We start from the raw sequence: 18,167 nt of genomic DNA, 5'->3' as shown, positions 1-18,167 counted from the left end.
TTTATGAGGACCCAAAATTACTTTCGGAGCACCCAATTTTTTCTTTAGAAAAAACTTTACGAGGATTTCAGTAGTTAGTGGGGAATTATCACGTAGACTCACATATTTTTTTTTAACACATCATTTCTTAGAAATTACGCAAATTTTTCAGTTTTCGTGTCCTCATTCCCATTAATCTGGCCTCGAAGCACCCAAAATTTTCTCAGAAAAATCTTTATGAGGAATTCTAAAAAAAAATGGTGCGAGTATTGCAATTAGTATTAAGAGGAGATAAAACTTCAAAATTGTGGACATAATAAAAATAATAATAATATTAATAATAATAATAATAATGATAATAATAAAAATTGGATTGCGTCAAAAAAATCCCGCAAGCATCTATTTTTTCCAACAAGACTAATACAAATCTAATTTGTTTTCTATGATGTACGAAGAAGAGAATGAGAAACAGAAAAATAGCAGTTATTGTATTGATACAAAATTGTCAAATGGGAATAAAAGGAAGAGGATAAGTAGCAGTAATGGTGTTGATGAGAGAAATATAAGGAAGATACTTGCCGCTCGTTATCGAGCAATGGTGTTCAGGTGGACTAATTCTGCCTGGACCTCGAGGCGCCGTGCCCCAAGGCCCCACCCCCTCCCCCTTGGTCCTCGAGGCGCCGTGCCCCGAGGCCCCACCCCCCTCCCCCCGGACCTCGAGGCGCCGTGCCCCGAGGCCCTACCCCCGCCCCCCACCCCTCGGACCTCGAGGCGCCGTGCCCCGAGGCCCTACCCCCCCCCCCACCCCCCGGACCTCGAGGCGCCGTGCCCCGAGGCCCTACCCCCCCACCCCCCGGACCTCGAGGCGCCGTGCCCCGAGGCCCTACCCCCCCCCCCCCCCCCCGGACCTCGATGCGCCGTGCCCCGAGGCGCCCCCTTCCCCCCGGACCTCGAGGCGACGTGGCCCGAGGCCCTACCCCCTTGGACCTCGAGGCGTCTTGCCCCGAAGACCCCCCACGAGACCTGCATTAAATAGATTCATTAGATAACCCAATAGTAGCTAAAAAGAGTTCAAAGAAGAGTGAATGTGAGCAAGTGAAGGAGAAATAGAGAAAGAAAGACAGTGTAGTTAGAATGCAAGTATAGGGAACATGGATATTGAATTAGGAACCTAACAGAGTAATTTTTATTTTATTTATTTGAAAGAGATAAAAGTAACACGGGAATATGTAATTTGTCTTTCAATTCCTACTTATCCTTTGATAAAAGCTAAAACATTAACCGATTTTCTTTAGCTTCTTCCATTTTGAAAGCTAATGTTCCCTTCAAAGTAAGAAATCGACATAAATAATCTACTATGCCTCAATCACAAATTAGTTGAGGTCAGCTACATGAATCCTTTGAGTAATAATTCCTATTCAGTCCATTTAGTAGAAATGATTTATCAAACCTAAGACTATGTCACACTAGCCATTAACCTACTGCAGCCTTCTACTTGATTTGAGTTTGATATCATTCTGCTTTATGAAGCTACCACATGCTGAGTCTTCCACTAACATGAAAACTTCTAAAAATTTCTGTGTTTGCTAGTACTTAGAAACCTAAAAGGACTATAGGAGTGACTCGTCTTCTTAGGAAAGGTGAAAGCCACTTTTTGTGTTCCACTTTTTGTAATTACTGATAGCGCTGTTATGGTGCTACTTTTTAATATATAAGCTTCTGCATACAGCTTGTCACGGAGGTTATTGGGCGTATTAGGAAGGTTTTTTTTATTCCTTCCATTATAAATAGGCTACTTACAACCCAGCGCTAAGGATGGTTGAGGAAAAGTTACAGCGAAACATGGATCTGCTATGCACATAATCAGAAAAATTCAAGGAGAGGCCTATCACACCTGCTCATAGCAAACATCAATTAGTTCCAGAGCCTGGGTCATCTCTACCATTCCAAGTTCCCCAACTGGAGACAGAGCATTTTTCCCACCTATAATTTTGGGAGCGACAAATGCATGTACCTGCAGCAAGTAAGGTTTGATATATATAAAAGCAATACAAAAAACAAAATTCCCTCCATATGCAAACTTATCAGAAATTTCCTTTAGTAGAGGAGATAAAAATTTATTTAATTACTCTGTTTACTAGAAGAGCTGCCAACAAACAGGACTGCTGAATTTTCATTAAGATGAAGAAAACACCATAAAGAGTGATATACTATTTTCAGAGCATTGATGATAATTTTGACAGTACCAGAAGTAATAGAGTGAATCATAACAAGTATTTGCACTAGACAAGTCAGTCTGATATGCCCTTATTTAGTTTAAAATAGAAGAATACGTGAATGCTTGTGGGTATCAAAGTTTTGATGGTTGGTGATTAGTTTCAGCTTTGTTCTGTATGTTGGGTTTTTAGTTTTTGTGAATGTTCTGTTTTTGTGGGGTAAGTGTGTGAATGGGTGGTTGCTGTAAAATTCTCAAAGTGAGATTTGGCACTTAAAACTTCAAGATTGAGGTCTAGTTTTATTTTCTAGAAATCTAGTACTATTTGTGAACAAAAAGGGAAGAGATTACTAACAGGAAACAAATTATGCAGGGGAAGCACACTCATTGAAGGTTGATATTTGGTTGATCTACTAAAGTTTTAGTTTATTCTCTTTTTTAAGATGCCTTCATTATGTGCTGCTTGCTCATTTTTGTGGTGCAGTCATCATAATGAGTTGCGCTCTCGTTCACCGCTTCTTTGGGTCAGATGCTGAGAAAGTTTAAATTGATTAAAGTGTACAAGCTAATCACATTATGATTCCTTCTGTCTTAAAGTTTTATAATGAAAGTCACTTTATTTATGTTCGAATTCGATTCAACAGAACCACCAGGATAGACCAAGATAAGAACACTTACAACTCCCTTTCTATACAAAGCCAGGGCAGATTGAAACCAAGCTCTTCAGCTTTTTGTCCAAGACCATAAAAGGCAGTACTATGCATCATACAGAAGGAACAATACAATACAGAAAAAAACCAAAAAACAGGAATTGGGAGAAGATGTTCCAAATTTTCCATTCATAATACTTTTTAACCATTAAGAAAGAATACTTAACCCAGTCATAATCTTTAAAAAGATTAAACACATCCCTTGTTAAATACCCTCATATCAAAAACCCTCAAATCACATAATTTTCAACCAGTATCTTCAATCATTTTTCCATGAAACCCCATGTAACATTAGCCATTTTACTTATTTAATGATCCAAGAAGAAAACCCCCAAAAAAGAAATCACAAAAACCCACCCACATTTACAAAAATTTAACCAAGAAACCCCATACCCAACATTCATAAAAGTGAATCATCAAACCAGTAATCAAAAAGAGAAGATAAAACCCAGTAAACCAAAAAACACTCACAAGTTTGGAGGAATGAGAAATGGCATTACGAGCAGATACAGTTGTATGAATTCAAGATATTAGAAATTACCGGTCGTTTCTTGGACGCTCCAGCATTCAATTTTCCGGCCTGATTATTCTCCGATCCCGATGAATCCGCCGCCATTGCTTGTCTCTTCGTCACCGCACTTGAAACTAGCGAACACCTACTGTGGGTCATCGTCATTTCCTCTTTCTAATGCAAATAATCCAAAAATTAACAATTCCCCATCACCCTCTTCCTCAAGAAATCAAGAAGAAGAAGAAAAAAGAAAGAAAAAAAAACAAGAAGAAGAAAGAAGAAGAAAGAAAGAAAGAAAGCCGTTATTGTGAGAAATGAAAAATGTGAAGTAATATATAGGAGCTGTTTGAATTGGACTTCAGAGGACCAATCATGGGAAGACACGTAAGCTAATTTATTTCCTTGGACAGATTATTTATTATATTGTTCATAGAAATGAATTTTGATAATAAGGAATGAAATATGCTAGCTTATACTGTATATAATTTTTTTAAAAAAAATTTGAAATCTATAGTCATACGCCTACTAAGACTATTAATTTGAAATAAATTTCATTTTTTTATCCTAGGGGGTTTGTTTGAGAATTTTGAAAAAAAGTCTTCTGAAATTCATTCACAATAGTTTATAGTTTGAAATGTACTTATGTTCCGTCAAATTACATAGATTATATAAAATGAAATAAATGTATGGAATAATATATTACTACGATAACTATGTGATCGTAATAGCCATTTTTATCTAACTTCAAGAACGCCACGGAGAATGATGATTATGTCTCATGCCATCAGTTAGTCCAATTCCAATACCCTTGTCTTGCAGTAACAGATTACCCAACACATTTAGGTATGGAAATCTCACAAGTCCTTGTATTCAGAATTTTTGCATTATCAATAACAAGATCATGTATTCGTCATATCTTCATTTATCCAATCCCTTTTGAAGTAAGCTCTCACAGCATTCATTTCTTGATCTCATTCCTAATCTCAATTTAGTGATACTTCGATTACGTTAAGTGATTTTGTCATTATAATTTTTTTTTCAGGAAAGAATACTTGATAGGTGAATGGAGTGATCATGTCTTGAAAAAAGAAAGAACAATTCTGCAGTATATTCTATTCAAAGTTTTCTTCATCACAAAGTATATTTGTTCAAAGCACTTGGCTTCAGACTATGAGTTTACAGTAAAATGCAGTCATCATTTACAGAAAATGTAGTCATCACATAGTATATCCTATTCAATGTTTTCTTCATCACAGAGTATATATATAGTTCCAAGTGTATCAGCACTAATTCTGTCGGTGTTGCTCAATGCATGTTTGCACCCAGGCATAGTCTTACAGCATGGACCACAATAGCTGGTAAACAGAAGAAGATAGTGAATGCGCAGTTGGCAAAGTTAATATCTCCAAAGCGAGCATTGTACAGTATCTCTTGGCTATATAGCACAAGGTACCCCATAAAGAGTGCCAGCAGAACGTATGCCTGTCATAAGCACTATTCAAGTCAGTCATATTATTCATAAAACTAGAGTCAAGTAGTTCAAAATCATTGTAATTATGCATATATATTAAGTTTGAGGCAAAATTACTGATTTATGAACAAGGGAACAACTGTGTTATAGGATGCGTGTGAACACATTGTATGCGCACAACTTTCTCACCTTTAGCGTCCACTGAGAAACGTCAAACCGCAGTAGTATTAGAATACAAGTGCTAAACAAGCTAGTGATGTAGATGTAGCTCCTTTCCCTATGTACTTTTGCTGCACACCAGAAACATCCAAAGACAATTGCTGCACCTTGCAAAAATCTAATGACAGTGCTGGAGAGAGAGAGATTTCTGAAGTAAGATATTGAACAACAAGGTGCTAATAAAGTACTCATCACAGTTTGGTGTCTGTATTGCTCAACTTCTCTCATTCATAAGCCAATATAGTTCAAAACTGTTTCCGGTTTCTAAAGAATATAATTTGGTAGCTGTAATTCCATTCCAGTCCCCTAAATCCATGCTAGTCATCAATTTAGTTCAATGTTAATATCAAACCAACATTCTAAAACTCAATGCTAGTCATAATAGTCAAATATTGGTACATATAATGATTATCTTTGGAGTCTTTACCTTTGATCGATTTCAAAGAAATACTTAGTAAAAAGGCCAACAGAAGCACCGAAGCAAATGGCAACATCCATCAAGTATAAGAGCCTCGACAACTACATAGACAGAAGATAGTTACAATATAAGAAGCCGACTTGAAGAATAATTGAACAACTTGGAAGACAATCTATGAGTCATTGATGACTTACCACTCTCTGTTGTGGTGTACGGTAAAGCAAGAGTAAACTTGATCCACATTTAATTACCGATAACATCCCCCCTGTTTCCCAGATCAAGTGCAAGTAGGATCCAAAAGTAGTGGCCAATATGGCCAACAAGAGAGTAACATATACCTATAGTTTCAGCAAAAACTAATCAATACTTATATGAAAAATGCGAATTAATTAAGTTCATTAAACTGTTCAAAATTTTAACAAATAACTTTGATGTGTTCTTCCATTATCATAATCTATACTACTCTAACAAACAACTTTCAAGACGGAATAGGGAAAACTCGATTCGAACTGCTAATGACAGGTTGCATGTTACTCCAAATCTCCAAATCGTTTTTTACTATTAAAACGTCAAACTTCAAAATCTTCTGAGAATCTGTAATTCATCCTTATTTCTTACTGAACTACAAGAAACTGTAGAAAACACACCGAGTATGTCTATGATTATTCGGAGAACCAAAATTCATAAGAATTGGGGATTAAATTAGCATCATCTATTCTAGTAACAACATCTTAAATTACAACATTTGTGTTGTGTAAACATACCGTCTTCAAGCTTGTGTAAGCGTGCTGGGTAATTGGTGCAGAACTCATCATGTCTTGTCTTGTCCAATTCCTATTGAAGTACAAATTCACTAAGAAATTCATTTTTTCTTCTTTCCGTTTTGCAGAGAAATTGCAAGTGATGAAGAAGAATGAGGAGCGTCATCTCTGTGTATAGTTTTGCACAGAAGAGTTCGTTACCAACGGACTAACCCCTTGCCGTTATTCTTTTTTGGGATATTTACACTTTTACCTTTTCAATTCCTCTTCTAACGATAATAGTAAAATGGTTCGGATTGGGTTTAAAGAAAAGATAAATTATTTTCTTTTTAGTTGGTTGAACTATAGGCCATAGGGTAAAAAGGAAAAAAAGGTGTGGTAATTATTAAAAGCCACGTGGTGATTTAAATTTAAAAGATGTGGTTTAGATTCTTTTTTTTTGTTTAAATATTCAGTCTGTTAACCAAAACATGTATATATACACCACTTTTTAATATTCAAATACCTATCATTAACTGAGTTTTGAATGATTAATAAGATTTATCTATCCTTTTCAAAAACTTCTGAGAACTGAAATTCATCAAACCGACTATCATTACAGCAATACCTAAAAATCTTCTGATAACCGAAATTCATCACTATTTTAAATTTAAGAAATTAGCATCATCTTCTGATCTGCAATATGCAAACAAAATGTTGATTTCTCGATGTCTCAATCACAAATTCCAGAATCATAATAAAAAAAAAACTATTCTACTGTTACATTTTTTTATCAATTGATGAGAATGAAAAATTGAAGCTGTAATGATGAATGTACCCTCTTCAAGCTTTCGTGAGCACGCTTCATCTGGATTCGTCATGTATTCCCTATTCAAATTCCTTTCGAACTCTGAGAATTTCATTTTATTTTATTTTGCAGAGAGAAAACGGAATCGGAAAACTGATGAAGAAAAGTGAAGAAGAAGAGCTGGGCTCTGTTTATACTGAAAAAGAAAAGAGTTCGTTACCAACGACTACCCTTTAAGGGATATTTACCCTTTTACCTTTCACTTATCTCAATTTTTATTTTTCATAGACAAAACACACTAAAATCATTAAAATGTTTTGTAAACTAAAAAGCTACTCACCTTAACTTAAGTGGAAGTGTGTTTGGTAAGAAAGGAAAAAAAAATTTCACCGAAAATAATTTTTTTAAAAAATATAATGAGTTTGTTATATTTTTTAAAAAATTTAAGTGTTGGTCAACTAAAAGTGCAGGTAAAATGTACTACATATTAGGGTTGACCAGTTGACCAACTAACGAGCAATGGGAGATAGATTTTGATTTTTGGGTGTGTTTGGTAGGATGGAAAATGTTTTTTATTAAAAATGTTTTCTTAAAAAATAAGTAGGTTTTTAGTTTTTTTTTATGTTTGATTGGTAAATAAAAAATATTTTTTGATAAATTTTTTTTTTAGTGTTTGATTTATGAATGATAAATATTTTTAAAAAATATCTTTTATTTTTACTAAACTAGAAATATTTTTGAAATTGAAAATATCTTTCTTTTAAAAAAAAACATTTTCTGTCATACCAAACACTCCGTTTATGATATAAAAAATAGTTCAATTACTCTGGCAAAGTGTTAATCCCCAATTTAAAAAAGAATTTACTTAAGGGATAATTTGATTTTTGTGGGATCTATTAATTTTCTGATAAATTTTAATAGAAGGATTAAAATTATTCACTTTTAAATAATTGAATGCAATCTGTGAAAAAATATATTTTAAGAACATAATTTAAGAATGATTTTGATCAAAAACTCGAAATAATAAAAGAATGAAAATGTAACATTTTCCATAATATTATTGGAGTTTATTTGGATTATCTATAAGAACTTAAAAGCCAAAAATCATATTTTTTATTTTGAAAATCTTTTTATATTTTTTGAATAGTATAAAAATGGTTTTAAACTTGAAACTATTTAAAATAAATTAATCCAAACAGGCTCTAAACAGAATTTAAACAATGTTCAAATTGGAATCGAAAAAAACTACAATTCCTTGAAATAAAAAAAAAAACATTAAGAAAGTTATTTTCTTCATTTCAACTTGTAAACCCAAGGTGCTAAGCTTACTTGTCTGTAGTCTTGCAACAGGAAAAAACACACACTATTACTTGAAACTGTCGGTCAGGTCTGTGATCATCTTGAAATGTGATATACTACCACCATTCAACAAGGATAATCAATGCAAAAACACATCAAATAAGCATCGAGGCACCAATTGAGGATGCTTCAGAGTTCAAACTAAGGATGATATGTTGAACAAGTATGAAGCATAACACAAAAACTCTTGCCAGATTGAGCTGATGAAAATTGGATCTCGACGACTCACAATAATAGTAAACATTTCATGAAGTTTAAACATATATTAGGATGCGTTTCTGTGAAATCCATACTGATTCTATTAGGAAGCACGCCACGCTTCCATCAAGATCATGAATCTGCCAATTCTCAGACATTCTAGCAGACAGATGAGAGTTAGAATAGAAACCATTTCAGTGAATACTTATATTGAAACAGCAAAAAGCAATTACCCCACAGCATTTCCTACATTACAAGAGAACTTCTCTTTTCCCCCTAGGCATCACAGATGCATTAAAACTCCCAGTCCTCATTAAGCCAAGTGAATTTATACTCATGCTTCCCTTAGACCACATATCTTGCTTGCGCTGAGAACATTTGAAACATACAACTCCAAAGTTCTAGCATCCATATGAGTAAATTTCTCGGTGCCATTTATACATCTTTATTATTTTTTACAATGAAAATAAATTAATTTGTGAAAGCTCTCTAACCTCAGCCTATAGCCAAATTTAGATACTATGATTGCTGGAAACTTTTTTTAATAAAGATATTGTTCAAGGTCACATTTACAATTCTCCTTCATTGATCAACTTAATGCTCCTTCAAGTTGTGTCTTCCTCTCAGTGCTTCTCAGACTTAGGTGTGGGCATTCAACTGAAAAGCCACACCGAACTGAATAAATTCGGTTCTTCAATTGGTTTTCCTTTTTGATTTTCGGCTTGTATTTAAGATATATTTCGATAAACCAAAATACAAAAGTTTTCTATTTTCTTTTGCAATCACTTTGAGCATTTTGAGTTGTGGAAGATAGTTATAGTAGCTCCAAAGAACTCATGCCCAACTTGTGCTCCTTTTGTTGAAATATTAAGAATCACTGCTTGTTCTTTTTCCTCTCACCTTTTAGCATTTATGTGCCTCATTGTCAAGATATAGATTTTAGCAATGTAAAGAACTCATAAGTTCTTCTCTACTTTTATAATAATTGTGCTATGAGACCCAGCTTGGGTGTAATTCCATGGGATACCTGCCACCTCCTACCAACAAGAATTACGAGGTAACTCTGTCCACCAAGACTGGGACAGATAAGATAAAGAATTCATAAGATATTTGCAAAATATAAAAGTTCACAATGTCGATTTATTTAACTACGTGAAAAATTATTAGCAACTTTGTATCTCAAAAAGCTAGAAAAATAGATTTAAAATAACATTATTTATAAAAAAAAAATTAAGGCCTCTAATTTGATTTTAGCCTTAGGCCACCAACGGGTTTGAGCCTTCTCCGTTAAGAATGAATGTTAAAGAATGTACTAAGCAAAACACAATAACTCTTGCCAGGTTGAGCTCATGAGAATTAGATCTCGACAAATGATTTATTTATCTATGTGTCAAACTGTTAACAACGTTTCACATGCTTTTTATTCATTGTATCTCTACGAAAACAAATTTTTTCGATACTTTTCCATAGAAATAAGACTTGACCTTCCTAGCTACTATATAGCAGTTTCATAAAAACCAAGGAACAATGTAATTTACTATATAGTTTGGTTCTGATTCATTTTTCTCAATTTTTAAGGTGTATTATACAATATTATATTTATATTTTTGTGATCACCCCTATATTTGTGTCACAGAGGTGTATCCAGGTAGGTATTGGAGCAAGATTATTCTATACATATGTCAACAAAATGAGTAAGCATTTACTGAAACATGGCGAACTTAACTGTTTAAAATTATAATCAATTATGACATATTTAAGATGATAAATTTTAAAATTTTCAAATATTAAGTATTATGATAGATTTAAAATTATAAATTATAAAATTTCTAATTGTTAAAATATATACTTAATTAAATAAATTGAATAAATTAAAAAGAAAAGTATTTCATTATATTATATGAGAATATTAACAATATAACATGACTGCATTAAGTAAAACGAGTAATAAGTTTAAATAAGAAAGATGATGTAAAGTAACAATTTCTAATTTTTGACACTTGGGTGAATAATATTTTTGATGATGTAAAGTAACAATTTATAATTTTTGACGCTTGGGTGAATAATATTTTTGATGATGTAAAGTAACAATTTATAATTTTTGACGCTTGGGTGAATAATATTTTTGATGATGTAAAGTAACAATTTCTAATTTTTGACACTTGGGTGAATAATATTTTTGATGATGTAAAGTAACAATTTATAATTTTTGACGCTTGGGTGAATAATATTATTTCAATAGAAAAATAACTTTTTCTTATTTAAAGGCAAACTAATATATTTTTTAAAGAAATTTGCTTTTGTTGAGGACGAGTCTATTTGAGTTGATTTAAAAAAATTTATCAAATTTAATTTTATGTCATTTTTAACAATTGGGAGTGATAAAATTAAAAATAATTTTAAATAGGTAAAAAATTAAAAGTAGTCTCCTTTTATCTTTTTTTTTTTAAAAAAAAATAATTAAAAGTCATTTAAATTTAATTTTTTTAATTTTTAATTTAAAAACCATTATAAAGTAACAAGGACTTAATGAACCCTGATTTCATGTAATTCTGATGCATCCAGCCTCTATATATAGTTCTTTCTAAAATGTTGACCACCAGCGATATACACAAATAGTATTTTTTTCAATTTCAGAGTACTAATTTCTATTATTGAAAATGGTGATTTTTCGGTGAATATTTAACTTATTAACTGAACTATTTAATATTGAAGAATAACATGCATTTATGTCCTCAAAAGTCGGTGTAACTATAGCAAAAAAATAAAAAATTCTAAGAAGATAATTTAATTGTTGTCATATTTTAGGTGTTTTGATGATCTTCACAAATGACCTGGTCTCTGACAGAGTGTTCTCGTCCAGATACAAATGGGTACAATTGTAAAGTTGTCATGTCAAGTGATAGGTGAAAAGTGCAGTGTCCTACGCTAATAGGAAAAACAGACGAGATTGGTGAGATACTTAAATATACAACTATAAAAGTTGTGCTCGTCAGAAGGTTGGTGAAGTGTCAGCGTACTACAACAATCAGAATGGATGAGGGTGTTGTCCAACGGGTAATAACTTTTTATGTTTGATATTTTTAGCATGACAAACATCATACTAAATTCATTCATCCAAATAAGGAAGTCAGCCAGCAAGTCTTTTCAAAAACTCACAGAGAAGTTTGCAAGAGATCTGGTCCCCACAAGACTACGATGTGAAAAGGTGACGAGACAGCTGTCACCTCTAATGCGGCAGGTACACAACTTTTCTGAACTGCAGGCCTTCAGCCAATGGGATTTTCTCAACGAATTTGTGGTGGTTTATATTATCTCTTTCCAACAAACACAAATTTAAGACTTGACAAACTAAACTTGGATTTTCTCTAAAAATTCATAAGCTTGAAAAGTGAAGGTCATCTTCAAGGATAAACATTGATCATCAACAAGGAACCAGATAGAGTGCTAAAGAGTCTTGTTGTATTTAGAGATTAGTGTCTTATGTGCTTACGTTGTAAATCTGATCCTAATTTATAAAGGAAACAGATTGTTTTGGTTTGTTGAAAGTCTAAATCAGTTAAGGTTAACTAATTTAGTGGGCAACATTGTTTTGTTGCTTAGTCAAATTCTAAGTCATCTAGAGTTAGGTGGTTTAGTGGTCAGTGTGGTATCCGCTTAGCAAAGTCTAAGTTATCTAGGGGAAATAGCTTAGTGGGCGGTGTTGTATCCGTTTAGGCTCTTCAAGTAATAGGTAGATTACTTGATCGTGAGATTAATAACTTTTTCTCACATTAGTTGTAACCGGGTTTCACTTTTGCTTGAGAATATTAGTGAAGACGGTTGAAAATCCTGTACCACAGGTCATGTTTTTACTCTCTTGAGCAAGGAGGTTTCCAAGTAAAATCATTGTGCAAATTTTAACCATTTACTTTTTGCATTTGTTTCAGCTACTGTTCTTGCTGAGTCAAGGGACCTGCTCCGTTGACGTGTAGTAGATGTTGACTACTTTCTGGGCTTACAATTTGTTCTTACTGTGTCAAGAGACCTGGTCCATTGACTGTTAGTGGACGCACCTATTCTAACAATTGCCTCTTATAAAGTTGTAACTAATCAAGATTTGATCTCAAAGTGTTACGTACTCAGGGGCGTTTGGCAGGTATCATGATGCATTATTAGAAAAAAATCCGCCCTTTTTATTAGAGGCGGAGTCAACTTAAAGATTTTAGGAATTTTAATTTTCTTTAGAATTTTGTGATCAATTTTTGTTAGGGGTACACAAATTAATATACATACATATTTAATAAATTTTCTAGTATAAAATACATGGTTTACGAAAAAGTTACTAGGTTCGTCCGAACACACGAATCTCCACCTAGCTCTGCCTTTGCTTTGTACACGTTGCACGTCACTACTACCGATTGATGATCGAATGAAATGTTTGATTCATGGTGACTGGCCAATTTACTGCCTGACGTCGCGAGAATTCCATTGAATCTAATTATTTAGAGGAAAGAGAGGTCATAACAAAGGTCTTCGTAGGTGAATCCGCGGAAGGATCAATGTCGAAACCTGCAAAACAGAAGCACCCACGAACAGGTTTCAACACTTGTCGACGCGCAAGTGGAGGTGCTTAGCCCCCCCCCCCCCCCCCCCCCCGACCTCATCATGTACTCGACGAGACAAATGCTAAGTAATACTAAAATTGATAGACGCCCCTTAGCATCCCGTCCTCGGAGTGCGTGGGGACATGTGCTGCTCTTGAAACACAAATGATCCTCGCATAGATGAAGAACATCGCGAAATGCGATAGTTGGTGTGAAATGTAGAATCCCATGAACCGTTGCGTCTTTGAACGCAAGTTGGGCCCCAATCCATTAAGTTGAGGGCACGTCTGTTGCCTGGGCGTCACACATTGCGTCGCACAGGGTGGAAACTGGCCTTCTATGGGTCATATACATTAACTTGGCGCATTACTTATATGTTGTTCGATATATTCTTTTTCAATTTATGTATAAGTGCTCGTTTTAATGCATACATTAACATAATTAAAAACACAATTATGCCTCAAAACTTTTCCATGTAATTTCCACCATATTTCCTGAAGGGTAATTTATAAATATTCTTAATTATGTGATGAATGTTACATAATTTGATACAAGAAATCAAATAATAGATAAGAAATAATCTCAACTTTACTAATATCAATATTAATAATACGTTTTATTTATTACTATTCTTGTACACTATCCGTAAATGGAAATCACTAGGTTTTGATTTTGAATTTAAAACTCTATAACTAGCTTGGTCAATACGGAATGTTTTTAATGGGGGACGAAACTGTATAAAATTTGAATATAGAACAAAATCATATAATAGTATCATTTTACCATAATTATTTATTTATTTTTTATCTTTTTTATGGTGGTACTATTACACACCACCTGTCATGTTATTATTGGCTTTCGGATAACAGTAACTTTTTTTCCATAACAGAGATGAAGTTTCACGGCATGTTCCTTATATCCCTTAATGGAAATTGCTCTGTTACACAACAGCAACAATGGCGTTTTGACAGAGTCTATAAATATATATAGTCTTCTTTCATCCACAAAATATTTTTTTAGGAACTTGGAAGAATTTCTAGAGTTTCAGAAGCGACCTTCATTCACAAAGTAAAGCATTTTTCCTACACTTTTCATCTTAAAAATGGTGTTTTTTTAAAAAAGAATTCTGTTTACTTGGGTTTTTTTGAGTTGAGGGTATTTCGTAAAGTTTGCATACATTTTACCGCTTTAGACCTAACTTATGGCATTTCACCGGGGTATATTGTTGTTGTTGTTTGAAAGAGCTTCATGCGTCTAGTTTAGAAGAACGAATGAGTTCTTCATTATGTTTCTATGGTTGAATGATTTTTTATTTTTATTTTTAATAATATTTGGACATGAAGATTTTATCTTTTTTTTGTGATTTCTTTTTTTAGTCTTGTGATTATGTGTGTGTGTATTTGTGACTTTGTGTATAGTGGAGAAACCTGAAATGCAAAATTATTTTTCATAAAACCCTGCGAAGAAACTGTTTTTTATTTCATATGGTCTGTTGGATGGAGGGGTGGAGCCAAGTTACTGCTGAGGGATTCTTCCTAGCCTCCTGTGGGAAGTGTTATTATTTATTTTTATGTATATGTAGGAGATGTTGAACCCTTTTGGCTTATTTCTTCGTATTTGGAACCCCTTAGTAAAAAAAACTTATCTACTTCGAATATGATGATTTCGCCTTTGCTGTTTGGGCTGTCTCGTCTATTGTTGTTTGATTTTGCCTGACTATAATGAAAGTGCAAAAACCATAGTTGGATTAGACAATATTTTACAAATTGACTAGTGATAAAACTTTTGTTTGTTGACATGTTTAATATCCAAAGATGTGGCCTATCGGTCTAGTGATCAGTTTTATGAGTTGATTACCATGGGGTCTAAAGTTCGGCGTGATTACCCTGTACCTGGGAGGTGTTAAATACTACTCTGTGGAATTAATTGAGGTTTTAGTTTACTTTTATTCATTCTCTGTGTTTGATTGGACCAGATTCTTAATGTTTCAAGTTGCTGAATTGAAGCTAGTATCAAATTCATGTACTTTCCCATTTTGAGAAAGTAAGATGATAATTTAATGTCGTATGTGCTTTTAGGTGTTTAGTTTTGTAACTTCACTGGCAATTTGTCGGTGATTCTTGCAGTTTCTTGCTACAATTTAATGTTGAAAGTAGAATTTTTTTCATTTCTTTAGTCAAAGAGGGCATGGAGTTCTTGGTTTTTTTCTTAACAACGAATTATATTTGAACTTTATCTTTTGTCTTATGCACCAGAAGGAAGATTTCTTGAGGTATTCTAACTTTGAGAAAAAGGGTCAAGAACTCTTCGGGGTAAGTTAAAACTTGAATCTGTACCAAATTTGGAAAAGGTATTTCAAGTTAATCATCTGCTGGAGCCTGGAAGTATGCTGGCTTTACAACCGAATGACTCAACTTTTTTCAGATTATTAATGAGCTTTACATACAACAATTTAAACTAGTTGTAAACTGTGTTTCTGTCTTGATTGAGATTTTCTGATAGTTTTTATACTGTTAAGTTTGAGGTACAATGTAAGTTTTTACTTGTCTGTGTTTGGTGTTTGTCGGTCTTGATTCTTGACAACCTCTACTTGTCATGTTAGGAAGATCAAGGAACTGCAAACATGATGTACCGCGTAGCAAGGGCATCTGAATTTCTGGTGATCACTGGGATTGGTATTAATGAACTGAAGATCACAAAAAAGGCACTAGTATGGCCATTGCAGAAATGTCGGATCATTGATGTTACTCCTGTGAATTATACTTTTGAAGTCAATGCTATGAGTGCTGAGAAGCTGCCCTTCCTTCTCCCTGCTGTTTTCACTATAGGTCCATGTGTGGATGACCGTGAGAGACTTAACAAATATGCTAAACTTCTATCCCACCATGAACGTGATTCACATGATGTGAAGGACCTTGTTCAAGGTGTCATTGAGGGAGAGACTCGTGTCTTGGCTGCTTCCATGACCATGGAAGAAATCTTTAAAGGCACAAAAGATTTCAAGAAGGAGGTATTTGACAAGGTTCAGCTTGAGCTCAACCAATTTGGCTTGCTGATTTACAATGCCAACATTAAGCAACTGGTCGATGTTCAAGGCCACGAATACTTTTCTTACTTGGGGCAGAAAACTCAAATGGAAGCTGCAAACCAAGCAAAAATTGACGTTTCTGAGGCCAGAATGAAGGGTGAGATTGGAGCTAAGGAGCGAGAAGGTCTCACACGTCAAAATGCTGCCAAGATTGACGCTGAAACAAAGATTATATCCACCCAAAGGGATGGTGATGGAAAGAAAGAGGAGGTTAAAGTGAAGACTGATGTTAAGATATATGAAAATCAGAGAGAAGCTGAGGTGGCTGAGGCGAATTCTGTTTTGGCAACCAAGAAGGCTGGGTGGTCTCAGCAGGCAAAAATGGCTGAGATCGAAGCCCAAAAAGCTGTAGCAATTCGCGAGGCTGTATTGCAACAAGAAGTTGAGAGAAAGAATGCATTGACTAAGACAGAAAGCCTCAAAGCACAACACCTCAGTAAGGCTACTGTTGACTATGAGATTAAGGCAAGTTCATCATGTCACAACACTTCTCTTTTAGTACCTTTTTGTGAGTTCATAAAGTTGACTTTTCATTTGCTGATATATCTAGAGTAAGTTAGATTGCTTTTATTTATCATTATTTCATGTTATTTTTCTGTTTAGATGTTTACATGTGAGATGGCTTACTCACTTAATAGTCCACAAAATCAGTATGATTTGATGATTTCATGTTCCAACTGTTACATGACTTTGCTTGTGTTTCCTTCCAATTACATTCTTTGTTTTGTGACTTTGCCCAATATATGTACTCGTGCATGTGGCTCTTTTCCTTCTTGTCTATTTTCAATTGTAAGTCTAATACTTTATTCTGTCATATGAATCCATTGTTTATGTACCATGCTACTACTCATCTAATGTTTGACATGAAAACACTCTAGGTGCAAGAAGCCAATTCAGTATTGTACAAGAAGCAGAAGGAAGCAGAAGCAGTGCTTTATGAAAACAGAAAAACTGCCGAGGCTAAGAAATTGGCAGCGGAAGCTCAGACGTATGCCGTACAACTAGCTGCTGATGCTGCACTCTACGCCGAAAAGAAAGAGGCTGAAGGATTAAAGGGCATTGCAGAAGCAGAGGGCGTCTATGTACGCAGTCTGATGTCAGCTTTGGGAGGAAATTACAACGCCCTGCGAGACTACATGATGATTGAGAAAGGAATGTTCAAAGACATCGCCAAGTTCAATGCTGAAGCAATCAAGGGCCTTCAGCCAAAAATCAGCATTTGGAGCAACGGTGGCACAAACGGTCAGATGGTTGACGGAACAAGTAGTGGACATGCTGGAATCAAAGAGTTGGCTTCTATTTACCAAGCATTGCCTCCTTTACTTGAGACTGTGCATGAACAAACTGGAATGTCGCCACCGGCATGGATGGGAAGCCTCTCTGTTTCTGCTAATCCAGCCTCATCCAGCCAATCTGCATAGGAAAATTTATGACTTTTATGACCATGTAGTAGGATTCCAACTACCAATAAGTTGATATGACTTAACTTTGCACTTAACTACTTAAGAAATGTAGCTTATATTAGGCCTTCTGTGCCTGGACAAGTGTGATGTTTGCAATGCTTTATTACATAGATTGAACTTCTTGTTAATGTTGATAATAGAAGACTGATGGTTGGAGACTAGGATGACACCGGATAGAAAAAAAACATATTACAGCAAGTTTTGTACAATAACAGTGCACAAAACTTAAAACTTCCTATAGCTAATTTAATAGTCCATTTAAAATTTTCTTAGTTTTGAATAAAATAATATGGAGATTGATTTAATTATTTTAAACAATAATTTAATGCAATGTCAATTTTATGAAATATTAAGTTTAATTATTGGTATTAATCTTCCAAACAAACATTTGAAATGACTCAA

General features: G+C 34.3%; 3 protein-coding genes across 6 annotated transcripts; 1 reads left to right on the top strand and 2 right to left on the bottom strand.

The window, feature by feature from the left end:
- Window positions 1-134: 134 nt before the first annotated feature.
- On the bottom strand, window positions 135-3,774 carry LOC109119856 (uncharacterized). Its single transcript, XM_069294976.1, has 4 exons — window positions 3,446-3,774; window positions 1,874-1,993; window positions 888-1,002; window positions 135-226 (listed from the first exon to the last, which is right to left on the bottom strand). The coding sequence occupies exons 1-4, from the start codon at window positions 3,578-3,580 to the stop codon at window positions 135-137; spliced, it is 462 nt and encodes a 153-aa protein (XP_069151077.1). The 5' UTR covers window positions 3,581-3,774.
- A 720-nt stretch (window positions 3,775-4,494) lies between these two features.
- On the bottom strand, window positions 4,495-6,712 carry LOC104645450 (bax inhibitor 1-like). Its single transcript, XM_010317140.4, has 5 exons — window positions 6,288-6,712; window positions 5,718-5,861; window positions 5,533-5,624; window positions 5,076-5,235; window positions 4,495-4,897 (listed from the first exon to the last, which is right to left on the bottom strand). Exons 1-5 carry the CDS (start codon window positions 6,387-6,389, stop codon window positions 4,721-4,723), a joined length of 675 nt encoding a protein of 224 aa, XP_010315442.2. The 5' UTR covers window positions 6,390-6,712; the 3' UTR covers window positions 4,495-4,720.
- A 7,413-nt stretch (window positions 6,713-14,125) lies between these two features.
- Window positions 14,126-17,893, top strand: LOC101253721 (flotillin-like protein 6). Of its 4 annotated transcripts, none has more exons than XM_069287049.1 (4): window positions 14,135-14,282; window positions 15,470-15,526; window positions 15,817-16,767; window positions 17,181-17,893. In XM_069287049.1, the coding sequence occupies exons 3-4, from the start codon at window positions 15,838-15,840 to the stop codon at window positions 17,721-17,723; spliced, it is 1,473 nt and encodes a 490-aa protein (XP_069143150.1). In that variant the 5' UTR covers window positions 14,135-14,282; window positions 15,470-15,526; window positions 15,817-15,837; the 3' UTR covers window positions 17,724-17,893. The 4 variants fall into 4 exon arrangements, with proteins under 4 accessions (XP_010325209.1, XP_004229734.1, XP_069143150.1 ...); XM_069287052.1 differs by having other exon boundaries at window positions 14,136-14,282; window positions 15,821-16,767; XM_010326907.4 differs by lacking the exon at window positions 15,470-15,526 and having other exon boundaries at window positions 14,126-14,282.
- Window positions 17,894-18,167: the final 274 nt, after the last annotated feature.

This window comes from Solanum lycopersicum, chromosome 1 (genome assembly GCF_036512215.1).
Source record: "Solanum lycopersicum chromosome 1, SLM_r2.1".
Lineage (NCBI taxonomy): Eukaryota > Viridiplantae > Streptophyta > Magnoliopsida > Solanales > Solanaceae > Solanum > Solanum lycopersicum.
This window is presented reverse-complemented; position numbering and strand designations above follow the sequence as displayed.